Source organism: Capricornis sumatraensis, chromosome 9 (genome assembly GCF_032405125.1).
Source record: "Capricornis sumatraensis isolate serow.1 chromosome 9, serow.2, whole genome shotgun sequence".
Lineage (NCBI taxonomy): Eukaryota > Metazoa > Chordata > Mammalia > Artiodactyla > Bovidae > Capricornis > Capricornis sumatraensis.
In genome coordinates this window covers 68,592,879-68,609,566 of record NC_091077.1, presented here as the reverse complement: position 1 = coordinate 68,609,566, position 16,688 = coordinate 68,592,879, and the positions used below count along the sequence as shown (strand labels likewise).

Sequence of the window (16,688 nt, the reverse complement as noted above, 5' to 3'; positions counted from 1 at the left end):
AGGGGCTTTTCCAGGACCATAGTCTTTGACCAGAGATTCTAATTCTCTTGTCGACAGAGGACTGATTATAGTGAGCAGTGACCTCAGCTATATCATCGAGCCCCTTCCTGACAGCGAGAGCCACCACCGTATTTACAGATCCGAACATCTCAAGCTGCCTCTCGGGAACTGTGGATTCGAGTCCACCACCAGGGACTGGGTCCCCCAGTTTACAAACCAGACCAAGAAGCGACCTCGCAGGGTGAGTTTCTCAGTACAAGAGTCAGCCGGGAGATAATCCCTTCTGAGCACCCTTTCCTTGGATCCAGAAGTGTTTCTAAATTGAATGGAGATGGCTAAGAAGGAGGCAATAGCTTTTTCCTTTTGTTTATTTAAAAACAATTTTTTGGCTGCACCACATAGCATGTGGGATCTTAGTTCCCTGACCAGGAATTGAACCTGCACCCCCTGCAATGGAAGCGTGGAGTCTTAACCACTGGACCACCAAGGAAGTCCCAGCATTTTCCTTTTAGTCTAAGTCATTGTTGAGTGTGAGAAACCCTTGTATTTGATAGAATAACTGCTTTAGGGGAAAACATTACTTCATTTAAAATACTCTGAGGTGCTGATTTCGGAACCTTTAAAATGTGAGAAAAAATATATATGCCTCCCTTTTTGAAATAGCTGCTTAACCACATGCACAAAATGCTTGTATTTATTTATACCAAAAATAGAGGTACGTGGTTTAAATATTTTTGGGAGTTTGATTGTCAACATGTTCCCTCACAGTATGCTGGCCTCTGTTCTGTCTGCACTGGACAGCCAGCTCATTATTTTTGGAGACTAAAGGGCTGGACCCGGTGTCCCAGAGCAGCCTCCCGTGATAACCAAGATGGCGGGCAGAGGGTGTAGTGAGGGTGATGGTGAGACGATAATAGCTAAGTTGTGTCTGGAACCTGGTAATGAGGTTCACTGCTTATTAACTCCACCGCTTCTGAGCACTGTTTTGAAATGAGGCCAAGTCCACCATTTCCATAGCTCTGATGTGCTTATGTCTCTTCCTTAGATGAAAAGGGAAGATTTACACTCCATGAAGTATGTGGAGCTGTACCTTGTGGCTGATTATGCAGAGGTAAGGAGGGGCAGTGGGGTTTAGCAGAAAAATCACTTTCTTAATGACTTCCATTCCAGTCTTCAAACTGCTTTGGGGAAATGCTGAAGTGCCAAAATGCTGAATGGGGGAAATGATGAAAACAATGCATCTTTTTTCAGTTTGCCATGTAATTTTAACCTTAAATCTGACCAAAGGCTCTTTTTGCTATTTTAAACCTAGTTGGGGAAAAAAGCAAGGAGAAAGATGTTCAAGCTCAATACATTAATCAGAAAATCAGGACAAAGACTGTTATTTGGATTAACACTCCTAGACCAGATCTGGGAGATCCTTAGGTTTTTGTGCTTACTCTTTGGGAATCCATGAATTCTCTATAGAAATTTAAAAAAAAATTTTTTTTTTTTGCAAAGATAAGGAGTGTATTTATCTGATTGAATACAATTTTCTGCCAACATGTGGTCCATTTTTATAATCATGTTATAATCATGCCGAATGAGTACTTAAGCCGGAGTTCCCTGAATGTGGTCCCTAGCCCAGCAGCGTGAGCAGCACCCAGGGATTTGTGACCATACAGACTTGGGGGCTGCACCCAGATGCTCTGAATCCCCAGATGTGGGGCTGGGGTCTAACAATCCATGTTTTAACAAGCCTCTGTGTGATCCTGGTGCACAGGCAAGTTTGAAAATTACTGACCTAAAGGAGTAGCTGTTGGCCTTTAATTCCACATTCTTCCAGTTAGGTTCTCATGTGCCTTGGCTTCTAAAATTTAATAAACACTCATTTCCCTCACTCTTTCATTTCATTTAGTCATTGATTTCTTGATTCTCTGTTATGTGTCAAGCACAGTGCTTAGATCCCGGAGATGCAGACCTGCCCCCCACATGGCAGAGTTTACAGAAGCAGCACAAAAACCCTCTGATTCCAAGTGTGGTGACTGCACATTGGAGAGGATTAGAGCACAGATAATGAGGGGCCCGGCGTGGAGAAGGCAGTGGCTCCCACGCCAGTGCTCTTGCCTGGAAAGTCCCATGGACAGAGGAGCCTGGTGGGCTGCAGTCCATGGGGTTGCTAGGAGTTGGACACGACTGAGCAACTTCACTTTCACTTTTCACTTTCATGCATTGGAGAAGGAAATGGCAACCCACTCCAGTATTCTTGCCTGGAGAATCCCAAGGACAGAGGAGCCTAGTGGGCTGCTGTCTATGGGGTCGTACAAAGTCGGACACGACTGAAGCGACTTAGCAGCAGCAGTAGCAGCGTGGTCTTGCGAACTGGGGGAAACCTTCCTGAGGTGGTGGTATTGAAGCTGACTCCTGAAGAGTGAGGTCAGACCCCAGGTTTGCCTAAGTTAGCCGTATTTTACCTCATTCTCACTCTGTGTAGTAGCTCAACCACATAACTGACGTATCTTTCAGGTGTAGAAAGTGAGGTGAACTGATCGCTCCCTAGTTCTAACGTTGCAACTCACCTGGGGTTCATGAAACTCCCGTCTGTCACACTCCATCCAGATTGAAACCGTTTACCTCAGACTGGGACTCGAACCCAGACAAAATCCAGTTTGGGAGTTAAACCCACACGGCTGGGACTCGAACCCAGCCAAAGCCCTGCTTGGGACTCAAACCCAGCCAAAACCCACAGTACCTGGTTTCAGGACCCACTGAAGCTCAGATTCTTGATGTCTCATCACAGAAAGAATTCAGTGAGAGACAAAGTGATAGGTGAGAAGTGGTTTTATTCAGATGCAGAGAGAAGCACACTCTACAGACAGAGTGTGGGGCATCACAGAGGGCGAATGCTGCCCTGAAATTTGGTGTGATTAGTTTTTACAGGCTGGGTAATTTCATATGCTAATGAGCGGGAGGGTTATTCCAGCTATTTTGGGAGGGGGTAGAGATTTCCAGGATTTGGGCCACCGCCCACTCTTTGGTCTTTTAACAGTGGAAATGTCACCTCTGGGTATGTCATTTCACTTGTTGGTTAAGATCTAGTCTTGTCTGCCATTCTGGTCCCATTTGATTCTGATCGGTTTATGTTGTGTCCTTGGGCTATGTCATTCTTTCAGAAGTTGTGTCCTGCCACTTTACCTACTGTTACAAGTGGGTTCCTGACAGCTCCCCAGAGGCTTATTCTCAGGTGGTTAGTCCAACAGCACAGGTCCTGGAGGCTGTATGGGGTTGGGGAGAACATTTGACTTCATGCTGGGGGAGCGGCCTTCCAGTGTTGGAGGCAGCCCTTGAGTGTCTGCGGGTTTACTGGGCAGAGAAGGAGTTGCCGGGCCCTCCAGGCCAAGGGAACATCTTGTTCTGCTTTGAGAGGAGTTTTGCTTTTTAATTGATGTTGGTGTTGGTTGTTCCAGCAGCCTTTTTTTTTTTTTTTTCTCCCTTTTGTTTTCATTTCCAAAGACTGATGTGTGTGCAGGTTGGGGGAGTGATATGGGGAGCAAAAGCCAAAGGTGATTTGAAAGCCGTGGCTATGCAGTCTGGGAGGAGCTAACGGCCCTGGCCCCTGACTCATAGACCTGCCCTCCTGGGAGGGTTGCTGGTTGAAAGCTGAGCTCCTCTAGGGTTGATTTAAATCAGTAGCTTTCGATTATTTTTGTTTTCCCGGTGGGACTTCCTTTTCCAATGTCTAATATAAAAGTCCAGTGAAAACAGACTTCTCCAAGCTGAAGCAGGGGTGAGGACCCTCTTATACCTAAGGTCATCTAATACGGTGGTCTCGAACCTTTTTTTTTGTTTTTTCCCTATTTTTTGGCCATGCTGTGTGGCATGTGGGATCTTAGTTCCCCAGTCAGAAATCAAACTTGTGCCACCTGCAGTGGAAGCACAGCATCTTAGCCACTGGACCAGGGGTGTCCTTTTTGTTTTGAGCCGCAGAATCTTTGTTCAGATGACAGCTCCTGGGATCCTAATAGTTAAGCGTGGAGAAACACAGCTGCTCTAAAGCAAAGATGGGGTGAGGCTGCCCTTTGGCCCTGCAGTCTCCCCAGAGGACTCTTGGTGCTGGGTTTTAAGATTTCAGTGAGTGTGAGTCTAGAAGCTGGAGAAGTGAGAGCAGGGTATTAATTGGGGTCTTTAGTCTCCTGACCTCCAGAGTCACAGCAAAACCGCTAGAAGAAAACTGTCGGCCCCAGATGCTTTCAGGGCTGTGGTGCCCTGGAAAACTGTCTCCTGTTCTAGTAGACAGCACCTCCACTAGGAGGAGCCTCGCAGGTGTTGCCACAGGCCATGATTCTTGCCGCTCTGTGGATGGTGGATAGGCTCTGTGCTAACTTCCCAGGTCCCTGCTTTGGCTGATTTATGACAAGGGTGAGTGGAGGATATGAGAGGCCAGGCTGGGCCCACAGGCTCACAGATCCCTGCCCCGTCACTTCCTCTTCCCCCACTCCCTGTCCAAGTGGCCTCATATCCTCCACAGGCAGCAACGTATTCCTGACAATGAGTTAATCTGAAAGGATGGAAAGACAGGGACAGGGCGGGCTACCTTATCTGTGATTTATAACCTGGTGCTGAGACAGGCCAGGCTTCTCCTGGGCTCTGAACTCGGCATCGGGAATAGAGACAAGGATGGCGTTACTGCCTGGAGAGAGGGTTTGTAGCAGAAAAAATGATCAAGCAGCTCCCTGGGCCTAGTTTGGAGCACTTGGAGTGGTTTGTCTTTTGCTTTTTTGTTTTGTTTTTTGTTTATTTGTTTTTAGAAAGGTAGAGCAGGTACTTTTTTTTTAAGCTTTTTATTTTATTTTTGACTATGCAGTATAGCATGTCGAATCTTAGTTCCCTGACCAGGTATCGAACTTGCTCCTCCTGCTTTGGAAGCCCAGAGTTTTAACCACTGAACTGCCAGGGAAGTTCCCTGGAGTGGTTTTCAGCTTATTCATTCCTCAGGTAAAGCGGGATACCTAGGCAGAGGAAGAGCAAGATGGGATGTTGTAGGAGGAGACAGGGTAGCTGTGAGAACAGGTGTGCCAAGGACTTTCAAGACACAGACGGGACGTGGGCCAGCTGGGAAAGACCAGCCGATGCACTGTGTTGCAGTGTCTGTGTCCACCCAGAAAGTGTGAAGGGGAGGCACTGTTTTCTTTACGTCGGAGGTCTGTAAGCTGTAGCCCATGGCCAGATCCAGCCCATCCAGGGTTTTATAAATTTTTCTGAAACACATCCATGCATGTATTGTCCATGATTACTTTTGAGCTAGAGTGGCTGATCTGAGTGCTTCTGGTAGAGACAATATGACTGCAAAGCCTACAATGTTAACAACCTGGCCATTTACAAAAAACAAAGTTGACTGACTCCTGCCTGAAGCTCTTCAGGACAGCATGATACTTTCCTTAAACTGTGGTGGTATTATCAGGTAGCTGTTTGAAGATAGGATTCATATATTTGAAAGACAATGAAGTCTTCCTCTGATGTTCTGATGAGTATTCACTAAATGCTGCAGCACTTGCTGTGCAGTGAGACCAGTTTAGAAATGCAGTGACTCTGTAAAGAGAAGCTTCAGGATTGACACCTTGGAAAGGTCTGAGTCCCACAGTCTTACATGGAATTTAACTGTGTAAAAAGCAGTCATGAAAATGAGTTGGTTGCCATTCTGATGGAGGCCCAGGAGGGTCCCAAAGCAGTGGGAGAAAAGGAAACAGGTTTCTTCCTGTATCGTCGCTGAGACACCCCCCTATCCAGACAAATACCCCAGGGTGTCTGTTCTTTTTGTTCTTGAATATTCTTGTGGGATTTTGTGGAGGAAGGATGTGAAGGTTTGAAGTAACATATATTCATGTATATTCAGAGTAATTCAGATAGTAACACAGTAATTCAGTGTTACCACGGCAGTGTGTGGGACATATCTATTCTTTTCAAATTTAGGCTGCAGTTGTGGCAAATCTTATCTTTATGCCATGAAGCATTCCTTCATCATTGCAACTGCAACTGAACATGATATATCCTTTTGAAGCAGGCTTGATGAATGTGAGGCTACCTATGGAAATGTGCTCCTCCTGGTACCTGTGGCAGACATTTCTGATCGAGTACAGCACTCTTTCCTGCTGAGCCCTTTGCAGCCTCAGAATCCTTCTCACTGTGGAAGGCACTTCAGTTGATCTGAGTGATGCGCCAGATGAAGCCTGTTTGCCAGGATCTTATGATCCTCATTGCTAGCACTCATTTTGTGTCATTCACGTGGCCTCTTGTTGCAGTTATTTCTGTGCAGGTTTTCTCAGCCCATTTCAATTTCATACCCCTTAAATACAAAATCTGCCTTCGTTGTTATTTCTGATCCCCTCTGTGTTCTAGCTGAAGCTCCTTCAAGGTGAGGGCCAGGACCTCATACTTTGAGTCCTACCCATCACCAAGTGCAGTGCCTTGCACACTGTGGGTGTTCAGCAACTATTTGACCCTGTTGACCGTTACCTGCATAGAGTCCTTGGGTGATCCCTGTGATGGTGGCTCCATGCTGGGGAAATGACTGTGGCAAGGACTGGACTGGTCCCTCTTCTAAGCCACAGTAGGAGTTTGCAGAAGGCCTTGTAATTAGGGGGAGAGGAGAACAGGGTCGACCTGGAGGAAGACAGTTCAGTTCACTACACAGCTACTGCATGCCTACTGTATGCCCGGAACTGAACTGTTATCTGGAGATACAGGATGGATGTGACTCAGGTTCTGCCTTCGCCAAACTGTCAAAGGGAGATAGTCCTAAGGAAATGACTGCTCACAGAAGACGGGAGAAAGTGCAGGATTTCACAGACAAGTAATGAGACACACGTGGGGTCCTGGGAAGGATTCTGGGTTCTCACCTAGTTTTGCTTGCCCCATTTAGTTTCAGAAGAACGGCCGGGACCAAGATGCCACCAGACACAAGCTTATGGAGATCGCCAATTATGTTGATAAGGTGAGACCAGGTGTGTACTTGTGGGAAAGGTGCCAGCACCTTAGCGGAGCTGCCCAGCAGGAGCTGACCTGCCTCTTCCTGGAGCGGCTGCCCTGACAGCTTCCAGGAGGCAATAGTGATGCTGCAGGGGTTCGGTGCTCACGACAGGTCATCAGCTGCATGGACCTAGCCAAGTAACTTGTCTTGTTTGGGTTGCGGTTTTGTTTTTTAATTTACAAAATAGGGTTGATTTAAACCAATAGCTTTTGATTATTTGTGTTTTTCCAGTGGACTCCTTTTTCCAACGTCTAATATAAAAGTCTGAGGAAAACAGACTCCTCAAAGCTGAAGCAGGGCTGAGGACCCAGAGCACTGTCCTCTGACACCCTCCCCCTCACCCCTGCCTTAAAGTTGAGGAGTGGATTGCTTGGGGTCAATCTGTGTCATCTCCGCCTGTTAAACAGTTCTAAAATTATTTGGTTTTGTCTCTTAGAAAGGCTGAGCAGAGGGTTAACTTTTCTAGGTCAGGCTCTTTTAAAACATGCTGTTAGGAAATACCCAAATTCTTTAATTTGACTAGAATAGGCTGGTCTGGGATTTGGAAATACTTTGTTTATATGAAAGAATGCAAAATGAAGTAAAAGAGGTAACCTGTAATGACAGTGATGTCTTGGTAGGCAAGTAGTAAATAGTTTTTTAAAGTAGATTTTAATCATTTGGTATTGCAGGTCTCTGTGAGAATCTGATCACATTTATTATACAGTCTCGGGGCACTCAGGAAATGTCTGAGGCTTAACTCTTGGTCTGCTAGGGATTCATGGATCCCAAGTCTGAAGGGGAAATACTTTTTTTTAAATATTGGAGGATAAAGAAGAGAACTTCAATATTTTTAGGGATTTACAAGCAAATTTGGCAGTGTTCTGGATTCATTGGATGGAAGGGTCTATGCCCTCTGTTTTTGCTTTAGATGACTCTGGAAGTGATGGTCCTTGACAGGTGAAAGTTAAACACAAACACTGGCATTTCCTGGAAGGGAGCACTCCAGGGACCCAGTCCAGTCCTCTCTCTCACCTTCAACTCCTCAACAATTACATTGAAATGATCCCACAACCCAAACACTCAGCATCTGGGAAAATAAGAAAAGCTGTTTCCCTGGGGTAGACCCTGTTATCACCCACGTGACGGCTATTGTTCTAGAGACGCTGCAGGTGGGAGACTTGGCTGGGTTTCCTTTGTGGACTCTGCAGCTGGTCCGGGTGTTAGAATTGGGGGTGCTGGTGAAAAGTGGAAGGAGAAGAGAGGCACTAGCCAGCCCCCATCCTTGCTGGAAGTCCCCAACCTTGCCTGCTGGTTTGTTTTGTGAAGCAGCCTTGATTCTCTCATCTTCAGCTGAGGTTAGTCACCCCTGGCTGGGGTGAGGGCAGGCAAGCCCATTTCTCTCAGGCTTGCTGACCCAGCTCCTTGAACTGAACTGTTATGGAACTAAAACTGGAATGCACTGGACTCATTTGCCGAATCATGAACCCAGTCTAGAATGTTTTTCCTTCCCTGTGAAAAAGCCAAGTCAAGTCCTTGAAAAGCTCCCTAGTGAAGCAAGTTTGAATTGGAATCCAAACCCTTCATTTTCTGGAATGATTGACCTGGCACAAAACAGGAAAATCACAGTTTCCATTGAAATCAACTGATATTTTGCTGAATCTGGAGACCATTTACACCACAGTTTCCTGGGGGCAAGTTGATTCTCTTGATGGGTAAATAGGGCAGCACTTCAGTGTAGGGTCATGAGTAGACTCTGAGGTCTAATAATCCAAGTCTTCATCCCAACTCTGCCAGCTTCCTGCTGAGAATTCAGAAAGTTACTGAACTTCTCTAAGCCTCAGTCCTTAATATGTAGAAAGTAGTTGATAAACATTGTTGCTACGATTGTTATTTTTACCAGGGGCTGTACCTGCCACTTTTGGATTGAGAGGACATCTCCTGCTTATATGACCTAGGTTTGGCTGTGATGTCTTTTTTTTTTTTAGGCCAAAGCATAAGGCATGCAGCATCTTAGTTCACTGACCAGGGATCGAACCCGTGCCCGCCTTGCATTAACCACTGAGCCACCAGGAAAGTCCCCATGATGACTTTTTTTTTTAAGTTGCTGCCTCAGTATTCTCTAGGGCTTGGCCAGTCAGGGAATTTCTGGTATCTACGCCTTCCAGTACTTAGCTTTAAAGAAAACCTTCTTCTGCTGTGTGTGCGTGAGATGAAAGATACTGTGTAATAAAGGTTAGATGTAGCTCTAGCATTAAGGAGCCCAAGAATCAGGTCTCATTTATAGAATTTCAGTATCTCTGGATTGCGTAAAATCATGAGGATTATCTGGGATGTTTACAGCCTCGTGCTTACAACCTATTTGTGGTATGCTTTACAAAACCCGAGAACTTCCAGTGATGGGGAAGGAAATTTTGAGAGTAAGCACATCTATGTGTGTATATCATCATTTATACCCATTTACTTCCAAAATGAGTGGGAGACATCTTTCAGTAAAGTCATATACAATTTGGTATATCCACGGCATGGAATACCGGTCAGCAATAAGAAGTGGCAGAATGATATAGACAGCAAGATGGATGAGACTCAGAACATGCTAAATGAAAGAAGACACACAGGACCATGTATTATATAATTCCATTTATAGACTATATCCAGAAAAGGCAAATCTGTGGAGATAGAAAGTAGATTAGTGATTACCCCGGTCTAGGGGTGAAAATGGGCAATGATAGTAAATGGACATAAGGTTTCTTGTTCCTATGATGAAAATACTCTAAAATTCGATTATGGTGATCACTTTACAACTTGGTAAATTTACTAAAAAATATTACCCTTAAAGTGGGTGGATTCTATGATGTATAAATTATACCTTAATAAAGTTGTTTTAAATATTCATATACAAGAGAACTTTTTAGACATATATAAAAATAAGGGCCATGAAAGGAATTGGGTGGGGTGATTGTACCAGACACATGAGCCAAGGGTACTTGTTACAGATGACAGTGAGGCTTAGCTCTTGAGCAGCTTTGAAAGTTTCTTCCTATTTTAAAATGAAATGTATCTTCCTGTCTGTCTTACCTATTAACTGAGCCCCACTTTAGGCTCATGTGTAATAGTGCTGCCCCTTTCTCCACTAAGAGCCCTGTGCATGTCTGAAAGCAGCTCTGTGTCCTGACTCAGTCTTCATGTCTCTAAGCTAAGTCACCCCAGTTCTGCTACCAGAGGCAGAGCCTCTCTCAGGATGTTGTGCCTCTCTCAGGATGTTGTGCCTCTCTCAGGCTGTTCCCCTTCTGCGAAATCTGAAGAGCAACACCTGTTCCCTCCTCCCCTGGAGGCAGGTAGAGAAGAGAAATCTGGAATCTGAGCTCTGAGCACTTTTGCTGGGAAGGGGTTCATACTCTCAGGTGGTGCCGACAGATGACGCTGTGACTTTTCCGTGTGTGTTTTCAGTTTTATCGATCCTTGAATATCCGGATTGCCCTTGTGGGCTTGGAAGTGTGGACTCATGGGAACATGTGTGAAGTTTCAGAGAACCCGTACTCTACCCTCTGGTCATTTCTGAGCTGGAGGCGCAAGCTGCTCACCCGGAAGAACCATGACAACGCGCAGTTAATCACGTAAATAGCCTTTTCCATGTGTGTTGCCCCCAGTGCGTGTGCCGTCTGTCCTTTCTCCCCAGTGTTGACAGTTGGCTGGACTAAGCTATCCTGACTCTCCATTCCAGTAACCAAATATTCCTCAGGCATGTGCTCTGTGCCCAGTATATTCAGGAAAATACTAAAAAGCCCGAGTCATAACAATTCCAAGAAGTGTTTACAACCCAAATTAGAAAATTAGTGCCTTAGACATATTTAGCTGAGTCTCCGAACCAACTGGGTGTGTGTCTGGGAAGTGACTGACTGTTCGTCATGGCCGCGTTGAAACAGGCTTTCTAAGGGGCTCACTCTGATCTTCATGGCGTTTTGTTCTAGTGTAGGAGTTGATCTCCCCATGCAGGCCCAGGAGAGGGGCCTCCTCAGCTTGTCCTCAGGTCATTCCCAGGGTCTCAGGGCCAACTGCGAGGTAGTCAAGTGGCAGAAATGCAGGAATAGTGCGTTTGAGGGGAGGGAGACATGGTGGGGAGAGAGTGGTTGTGCTGGAGTTTATTCAATCCCAGAAAAAAAGAACAGAAACTGATGGGGGTCATGGTGGCCTGTGACAGTCCCCCATGATGACAATCTGGTATTTATTAGTGCTGACTTCCAAAGGTATTCTGAGGAAGTTACAACAAAAAGCACATACATAATAAAGCCATTTTTTCCTGTTCCCTAAATATCTCTGAAACAACAATCATTTAAACCTTTGTTTCCACTTTAAAAGAGACCGAGGAAATAGCTCTACCCAAAACCTGAGTTCTTATTTCTTGATGACACACTTACCTAAAAAGAGTCTTTGATTACCAAAGCTTTGGCCTGATCTTTGAAAGTCTGGTGTCCTGCTTTGGGCAAGACCTAGAATCCAGTTTCCAGTATAACTTCCTCAGTTTATCAGACAATCAATAGGGCTTCCTAGAGATTTGCATTTTTTTTTTTTTGCAGATTATTCTTCTAAAGATAAATCTGCATTGAATTCAGCGAACATGTGTTAAGCACCCACTGTGTGTCTGATTCTAAGCTAAGTTCTCATGATCCCAAAATAAATAAGATAGTCTTGGCTCTCTGAGATGTCATGGACTATATAAGAAGGCAAACACAGAGATATGAAAGCATGATGTAATGAATTTCCATGTAGATCCTTTAAATAAATTTCATGGTTTGTGGCATGCACGAAAACACCGGTATTTTATTCATCCCTTTGCCCCTGTGCTGGATGCAGACAGCTGAGAAAAGAGTGTATTAAACTAGGGGAATGTAGCTGGCTGTTGCAGATTAGGGTCACAGTCACAAAACAAAGGCAGAAACAGCTCATCCTCGCACCCAGCTGCACTCTGTCCCTATGGGACACATCTGTTTCCTTGGCCCCAGAGTGATTCAGCAGAGAAACATCAGCGCCCGCAGCTGCTGCCCTGACCGCACCACCCCCCCCCGCCCCGTCCCCTGCCGTACACATACCACAGAGCCAGGGATATGGCGGGGGACCTTGGCAGCTGGCGGAAGTGGGCATGATTCACTTCAGCAGTAGAATCTGTGCCACCCTTCCCTCATCCCCACCCTCTGACCTTTTCCTCTCTAGCAGGAATGGGATGCAGCTTTGCAAGCCCTGCCCATTTCCTTCCAGGGGATGGGATTATGGCCGTACTGTGGGAAGAAGTGACCTTTGGCTTTCTTTTCTGTTTGTCTAGAGCGGTTAGAGAGTAGGTGAGAAGAATAGAGAGGTGTGGTGACCTGGGAATTGTTGCGTTGGCTTAGAGTAGTAGAACCTCTCCCCTTGGGAATGATCTGGGAATGTCAGCAGGGCCGAGGAAGGCCATGATGGCTTCTGGGCACATGGGAGCAGCCCCCTTAGCCCCTACCCTAGTCACCTCTCCTTCCTTCCCGCAGGGGCATGTCCTTTCATGGCACCACCATTGGCCTGGCCCCCCTCATGGCCATGTGCTCCGTGTACCAGTCTGGAGGAGTCAACATGGTGAGTCTCAAGCCATTATTAATGCTGCAGAAAGTGGAAAACTGCCCTACAAAATAGGAGGTCATCTTCTAACAATAATTGTGTATGAAGTATTACAGGAAAAAAAGGTTAGATATAAAGAAGGGAAGTTTTTTTTAAATGAAGGTATTAAGTTCTGAGAGATGGAGGTACTAAGGGATGAGTTTTCATTTATTGTCATTTATCCCCAGTTCTCAAACTCAGGAGAACCCTGAAGCAATGACATGAATCATACATCACTACATCTCTTATATGGTCCAGACCAGGGCTGACAAATTATAAGATACAGAGATAAAAATGATTTTATTTCAAGCCTCGGGTTGTTCTGTGTATCTTTATGGAGCAAGAGCCTGTCTCAAAGTCACAGTTAGGAAATTATTGCCTTCTTTTGACGTTCTCTCTGAGTTTGTGAGAATGTTTGTGCTATTCATTTCTGGCCTGTGAAGTAGACAGCAAGGAGGCTGCTGGGCGTTTATCTGCCAACCTCTCTGTGACCTGTGCTTACTGACAGATGCTGCAGGGTACTTAAGTCCCTGAGCCTGTGTGCCCAGCAGTTGTGTTATCAGTGGAGAGCTTGGCTAAGGAAAAGGCAGGGCGGCAGAGAGGAGCTGTCTTTGACCTGAGCTCTCTCCCCGAGCAGGACCACTCCGAGAATGCCATCGGCGTGGCTGCCACCATGGCCCATGAGATGGGTCACAACTTCGGCATGAGCCACGATTCCGCGGATTGTTGCTCAGCCAGCGCGGCTGACGGTGGGTGCATCATGGCTGCGGCTACCGGGTGAGTCAAGCAGGAAGCTGAGTACAGGGAGGAGGGCAGAGCGCGAGAGGCCAGTGCAGCCCGTGTGTTGCTCCTGGCCCAGGGAGCCTCTGTTATACTTCTGACACATGCCTTGAAGAGAGAAGGGGAAGAAGACAAAGAAAACAAATGCTGGAAGCAGCACAGGTTTCTAGCAGAAACTTTGGTGTGGTAGAACCTGTTGTTGTTTAGTCCAACTCTTTGTAACCCCATGGACTGTAGCCCACTAGTCCTCTCTGTCCATGGGGTTTCCCAGACAAGAATTCTGGAGTGGGTTGCCATTTCCTTCTCCAAGGGGGTCTTCCCAACCTTGGGGTGGAACCTGCATCTCCAGCATTGGCAGGTGGATTCTTTACCACTAAGCCACCAGGGAAGCTGATGAAACCCAAGATTCACTTAATTTCTGCCTCGGTGGTCTTCAGCTGTAAAATTGGTCTGACCACATGTGTCTTTTCCACTTCACGATTTTTTGCTGAGAACCCATTTATAACAGCCATAACCCTTCATCCCTTCATGTGAAGGAAGTGTGATCAGGGCTGTCACCCCTAGGCCTGGAAGCACTGATGTTGCCTCCAGAACAAGGAGAAGGAAGGACAGCAACCCCACACCCCACGGTGACTCCTCAGGGGTTTTGCAGGCTGCATTTACCACAAGGAACAGGGACAAGGCAGCTCCATCTCACTGTAGTTCTGAGGGGTCTTTAAACCAGAGCCTTTTAAAGAGAACTCTCAAGTTGCTTCAGAGGACTTAGTCAGTGTCTGGACTCACACAGCAGAGAGCACCAGGTTCTTCAGGGACCCGAGTCACTCTTCAGAAGGCATCGTGGTGGAAGCTTGTGTTCCTCCTACGGAAAGCCACTAGGGCCGGCTCATGCTGCTCAGGGAGTCGTGTTGCTGTTTCTCTGAGAGGAGATGCAGCTTTCTTGGTGTTCCAGTGTCTTCTCCTCACTTCGTGGAGAAAGTGTCACACAAAGGATGATGTTGATATGCAGGAGACAGCTCGGTGGTGCGTGCTCAAATCTCTGCTGTTTGAACAGGGTTCAAGCTCACTGTTAAGCCCACCTCTTTCTCTCTCAATCTAAAAATCTTATTTGTAGACAGGTGGTTGAGAGAATTATGTTAATTACTACAATTTGTTTTAAACTGTTCAGACATTTTAGTAATTTAACAATTTTTAGTGACGGGCTTTTTGTGACATTCCTGACAACTGAAGGAGACCCTCCAGTGTCTAACCTGCACTTGGTTTAGGTAATTGGGATCAGGATAACTCTTCCTCTGTACACGCAAATCATGGTACCCACCTCTCACCAAGGAGTGCATGACTTCTGATTCTTTTCCCCAATAGCGGGATGCAGGGCCTTTCACACTTTTGCGATACAGACCATGTGTTTGTGAGTTGGGCGGTTGAGTTTGGAGTGCTGCCTGCATCGTTAGAGCAGAGATCAGATCACTGGCCCAACAAAGAAATTAAACCCATAAACTTGGCCTTTTTTGGCCTGGTCTTCTGTTCTAAGAAAATCTCCATCTAATATCAGCTTCAGGAAAAGTTTGGGTTGGCTGGAATTTTATTCCACTCTAAGGCTCAAGAGACCTATTGTAACATACTAGTTATCCTTTATTTATTGCAACTCCTTCATGGAAAGGGCTGAAATCTTTGCTTCGGATTCTCAAATAAATCCTCCATGGAGAGAAAGGGAAAAAAAACCATTATGTGGTAGTTAATATTTCTTAGCTCATAGAAAGTTAATGTACAGGTGATGTTCTCAGGGGGCAGAATGTATGTGCATGGGCCTGTGGGGGTCTGAATCCAGCTGGAATCAGCCTCATGGGCAGCAGGATTGATGCTATTCTGGCAGCTTGGTCCTCAGACCCCCCAGCTGATTCCGCCCTGGCTCTCCTCCCAGGCACCCCTTTCCCAGAGTGTTCAACAGATGCAACAGGAGGGAGCTGGACAGGTATCTGCAGTCAGGCGGGGGGATGTGTCTCTCCAACATGCCAGACACCAGGACGCTGTATGGAGGCCGGAGATGCGGAAATGGGTACCTGGAAGATGGGGAAGAGTGTGACTGTGGGGAGGAGGAGGTAAGGTGTCATGACATGTTAGTGGGAGGGGAAGAATTTACAGTGACTTCAAATCTCAAGGTCAAAGAGCATGTATCTGAAAATTAGTCGTAGGCATTTCCTACATACTCGTGGCAGTCAAAGACCCCATCACAAATAACATATGGGGAGTAAGCCATATGGACCATTTATGTAGATTCTCCCAGTTTGAGGTTGACAGTATCCGTGTCCAAAATGCAGGGGAATTCTCCTTGTGAGCATCTGATCTACCCAGAAACCACATTCCTGGCCAGTGGAGCTACAGATGGCCTCCTTGGCTGTCCACAGCCAGATACGTGAACTTAAACCTGGGCATTATGAGGATACTTAAAATAACAAGCTCATGCTCTTTGACCTGTAGAAGAAATGATTGAAAGGGGATGTAGGAAGCCCCGTCAAGTCTGAAAGGGGCTTCTAGGAGGAAGAAAGCAGAATTGGTGGTGTACAAGCCCTTTCCTTCCTTCTGATCTTCAGGATGAATATAGTGGGCATATCTTAGCTCTGTCACTTCTAACAGATGCTAGCGGTTCTGCAAAAAGCAGAACTGGATAGTTTCATATCTATTTTATGAAGCATGAAAATATGAACGTTAACGTGCAGAACAGTTTGTGGGGGAATGTGTCAGTAGTCTATGGATTCAGAATAAACTCTGGGGATGAGATTGATGGTCTATATATGTGGGAAAAGACTATTTGCTTTTTAAATCTTCTCTATGGTTTGACTTTTTTAAAATGCCAGCACGTAACTTTAATAAAACAAGAACCATTTAAAGGCTTCCCACCTGCACCAGCATGAGTTCAGAGAGATCAGCCCAGACCCTTCAGAAAGGACAGAGCTGTATTATCATGGAGGGCCCAGTGAGGTTGAGGGGCCCACTCCTATGAGTGGGCTTGGCCAATGGCTTATATTGAGAGCAGTTTCTCCTTCAACAAATGAGTATGTGATACTAGGTCATGTCCCAGGGATAGGAAAATAAATAGGTAGAAAAAAATAGACGTGGTCCCTGTCCTTACGGGGTATATAGTCCAAAGCCAGAAACACATATTGACCAAATAGCTGCAGAAATGTATAAATACAACTGTGGTAAATACTAGCAGAGCCAATAGCATGATGCTAGGAGTGTATGTAATATGAGGGGAGCTGCCCTACTCAGGTGGGGGTGGACTCTGACCCTACACTCGAAG

General features: G+C 46.0%; 1 protein-coding gene across 1 annotated transcript in view; it reads left to right on the top strand.

Annotated features, from left to right (window-relative positions):
- ADAM19 (ADAM metallopeptidase domain 19) overlaps nucleotides 1-16,688 on the top strand; it is a 92,399-nt gene that overhangs the window by 54,584 nt on the left and 21,127 nt on the right. The window contains exons 6-12 of the mRNA XM_068979279.1: nucleotides 58-241; nucleotides 1,046-1,111; nucleotides 6,899-6,970; nucleotides 10,436-10,602; nucleotides 12,505-12,589; nucleotides 13,248-13,387; nucleotides 15,309-15,486. Coding sequence (XP_068835380.1) covers nucleotides 58-241; nucleotides 1,046-1,111; nucleotides 6,899-6,970; nucleotides 10,436-10,602; nucleotides 12,505-12,589; nucleotides 13,248-13,387; nucleotides 15,309-15,486 — 892 coding nt within the window. The remainder of the gene's footprint in view (nucleotides 1-57; nucleotides 242-1,045; nucleotides 1,112-6,898; nucleotides 6,971-10,435; nucleotides 10,603-12,504; nucleotides 12,590-13,247; nucleotides 13,388-15,308; nucleotides 15,487-16,688) is intronic.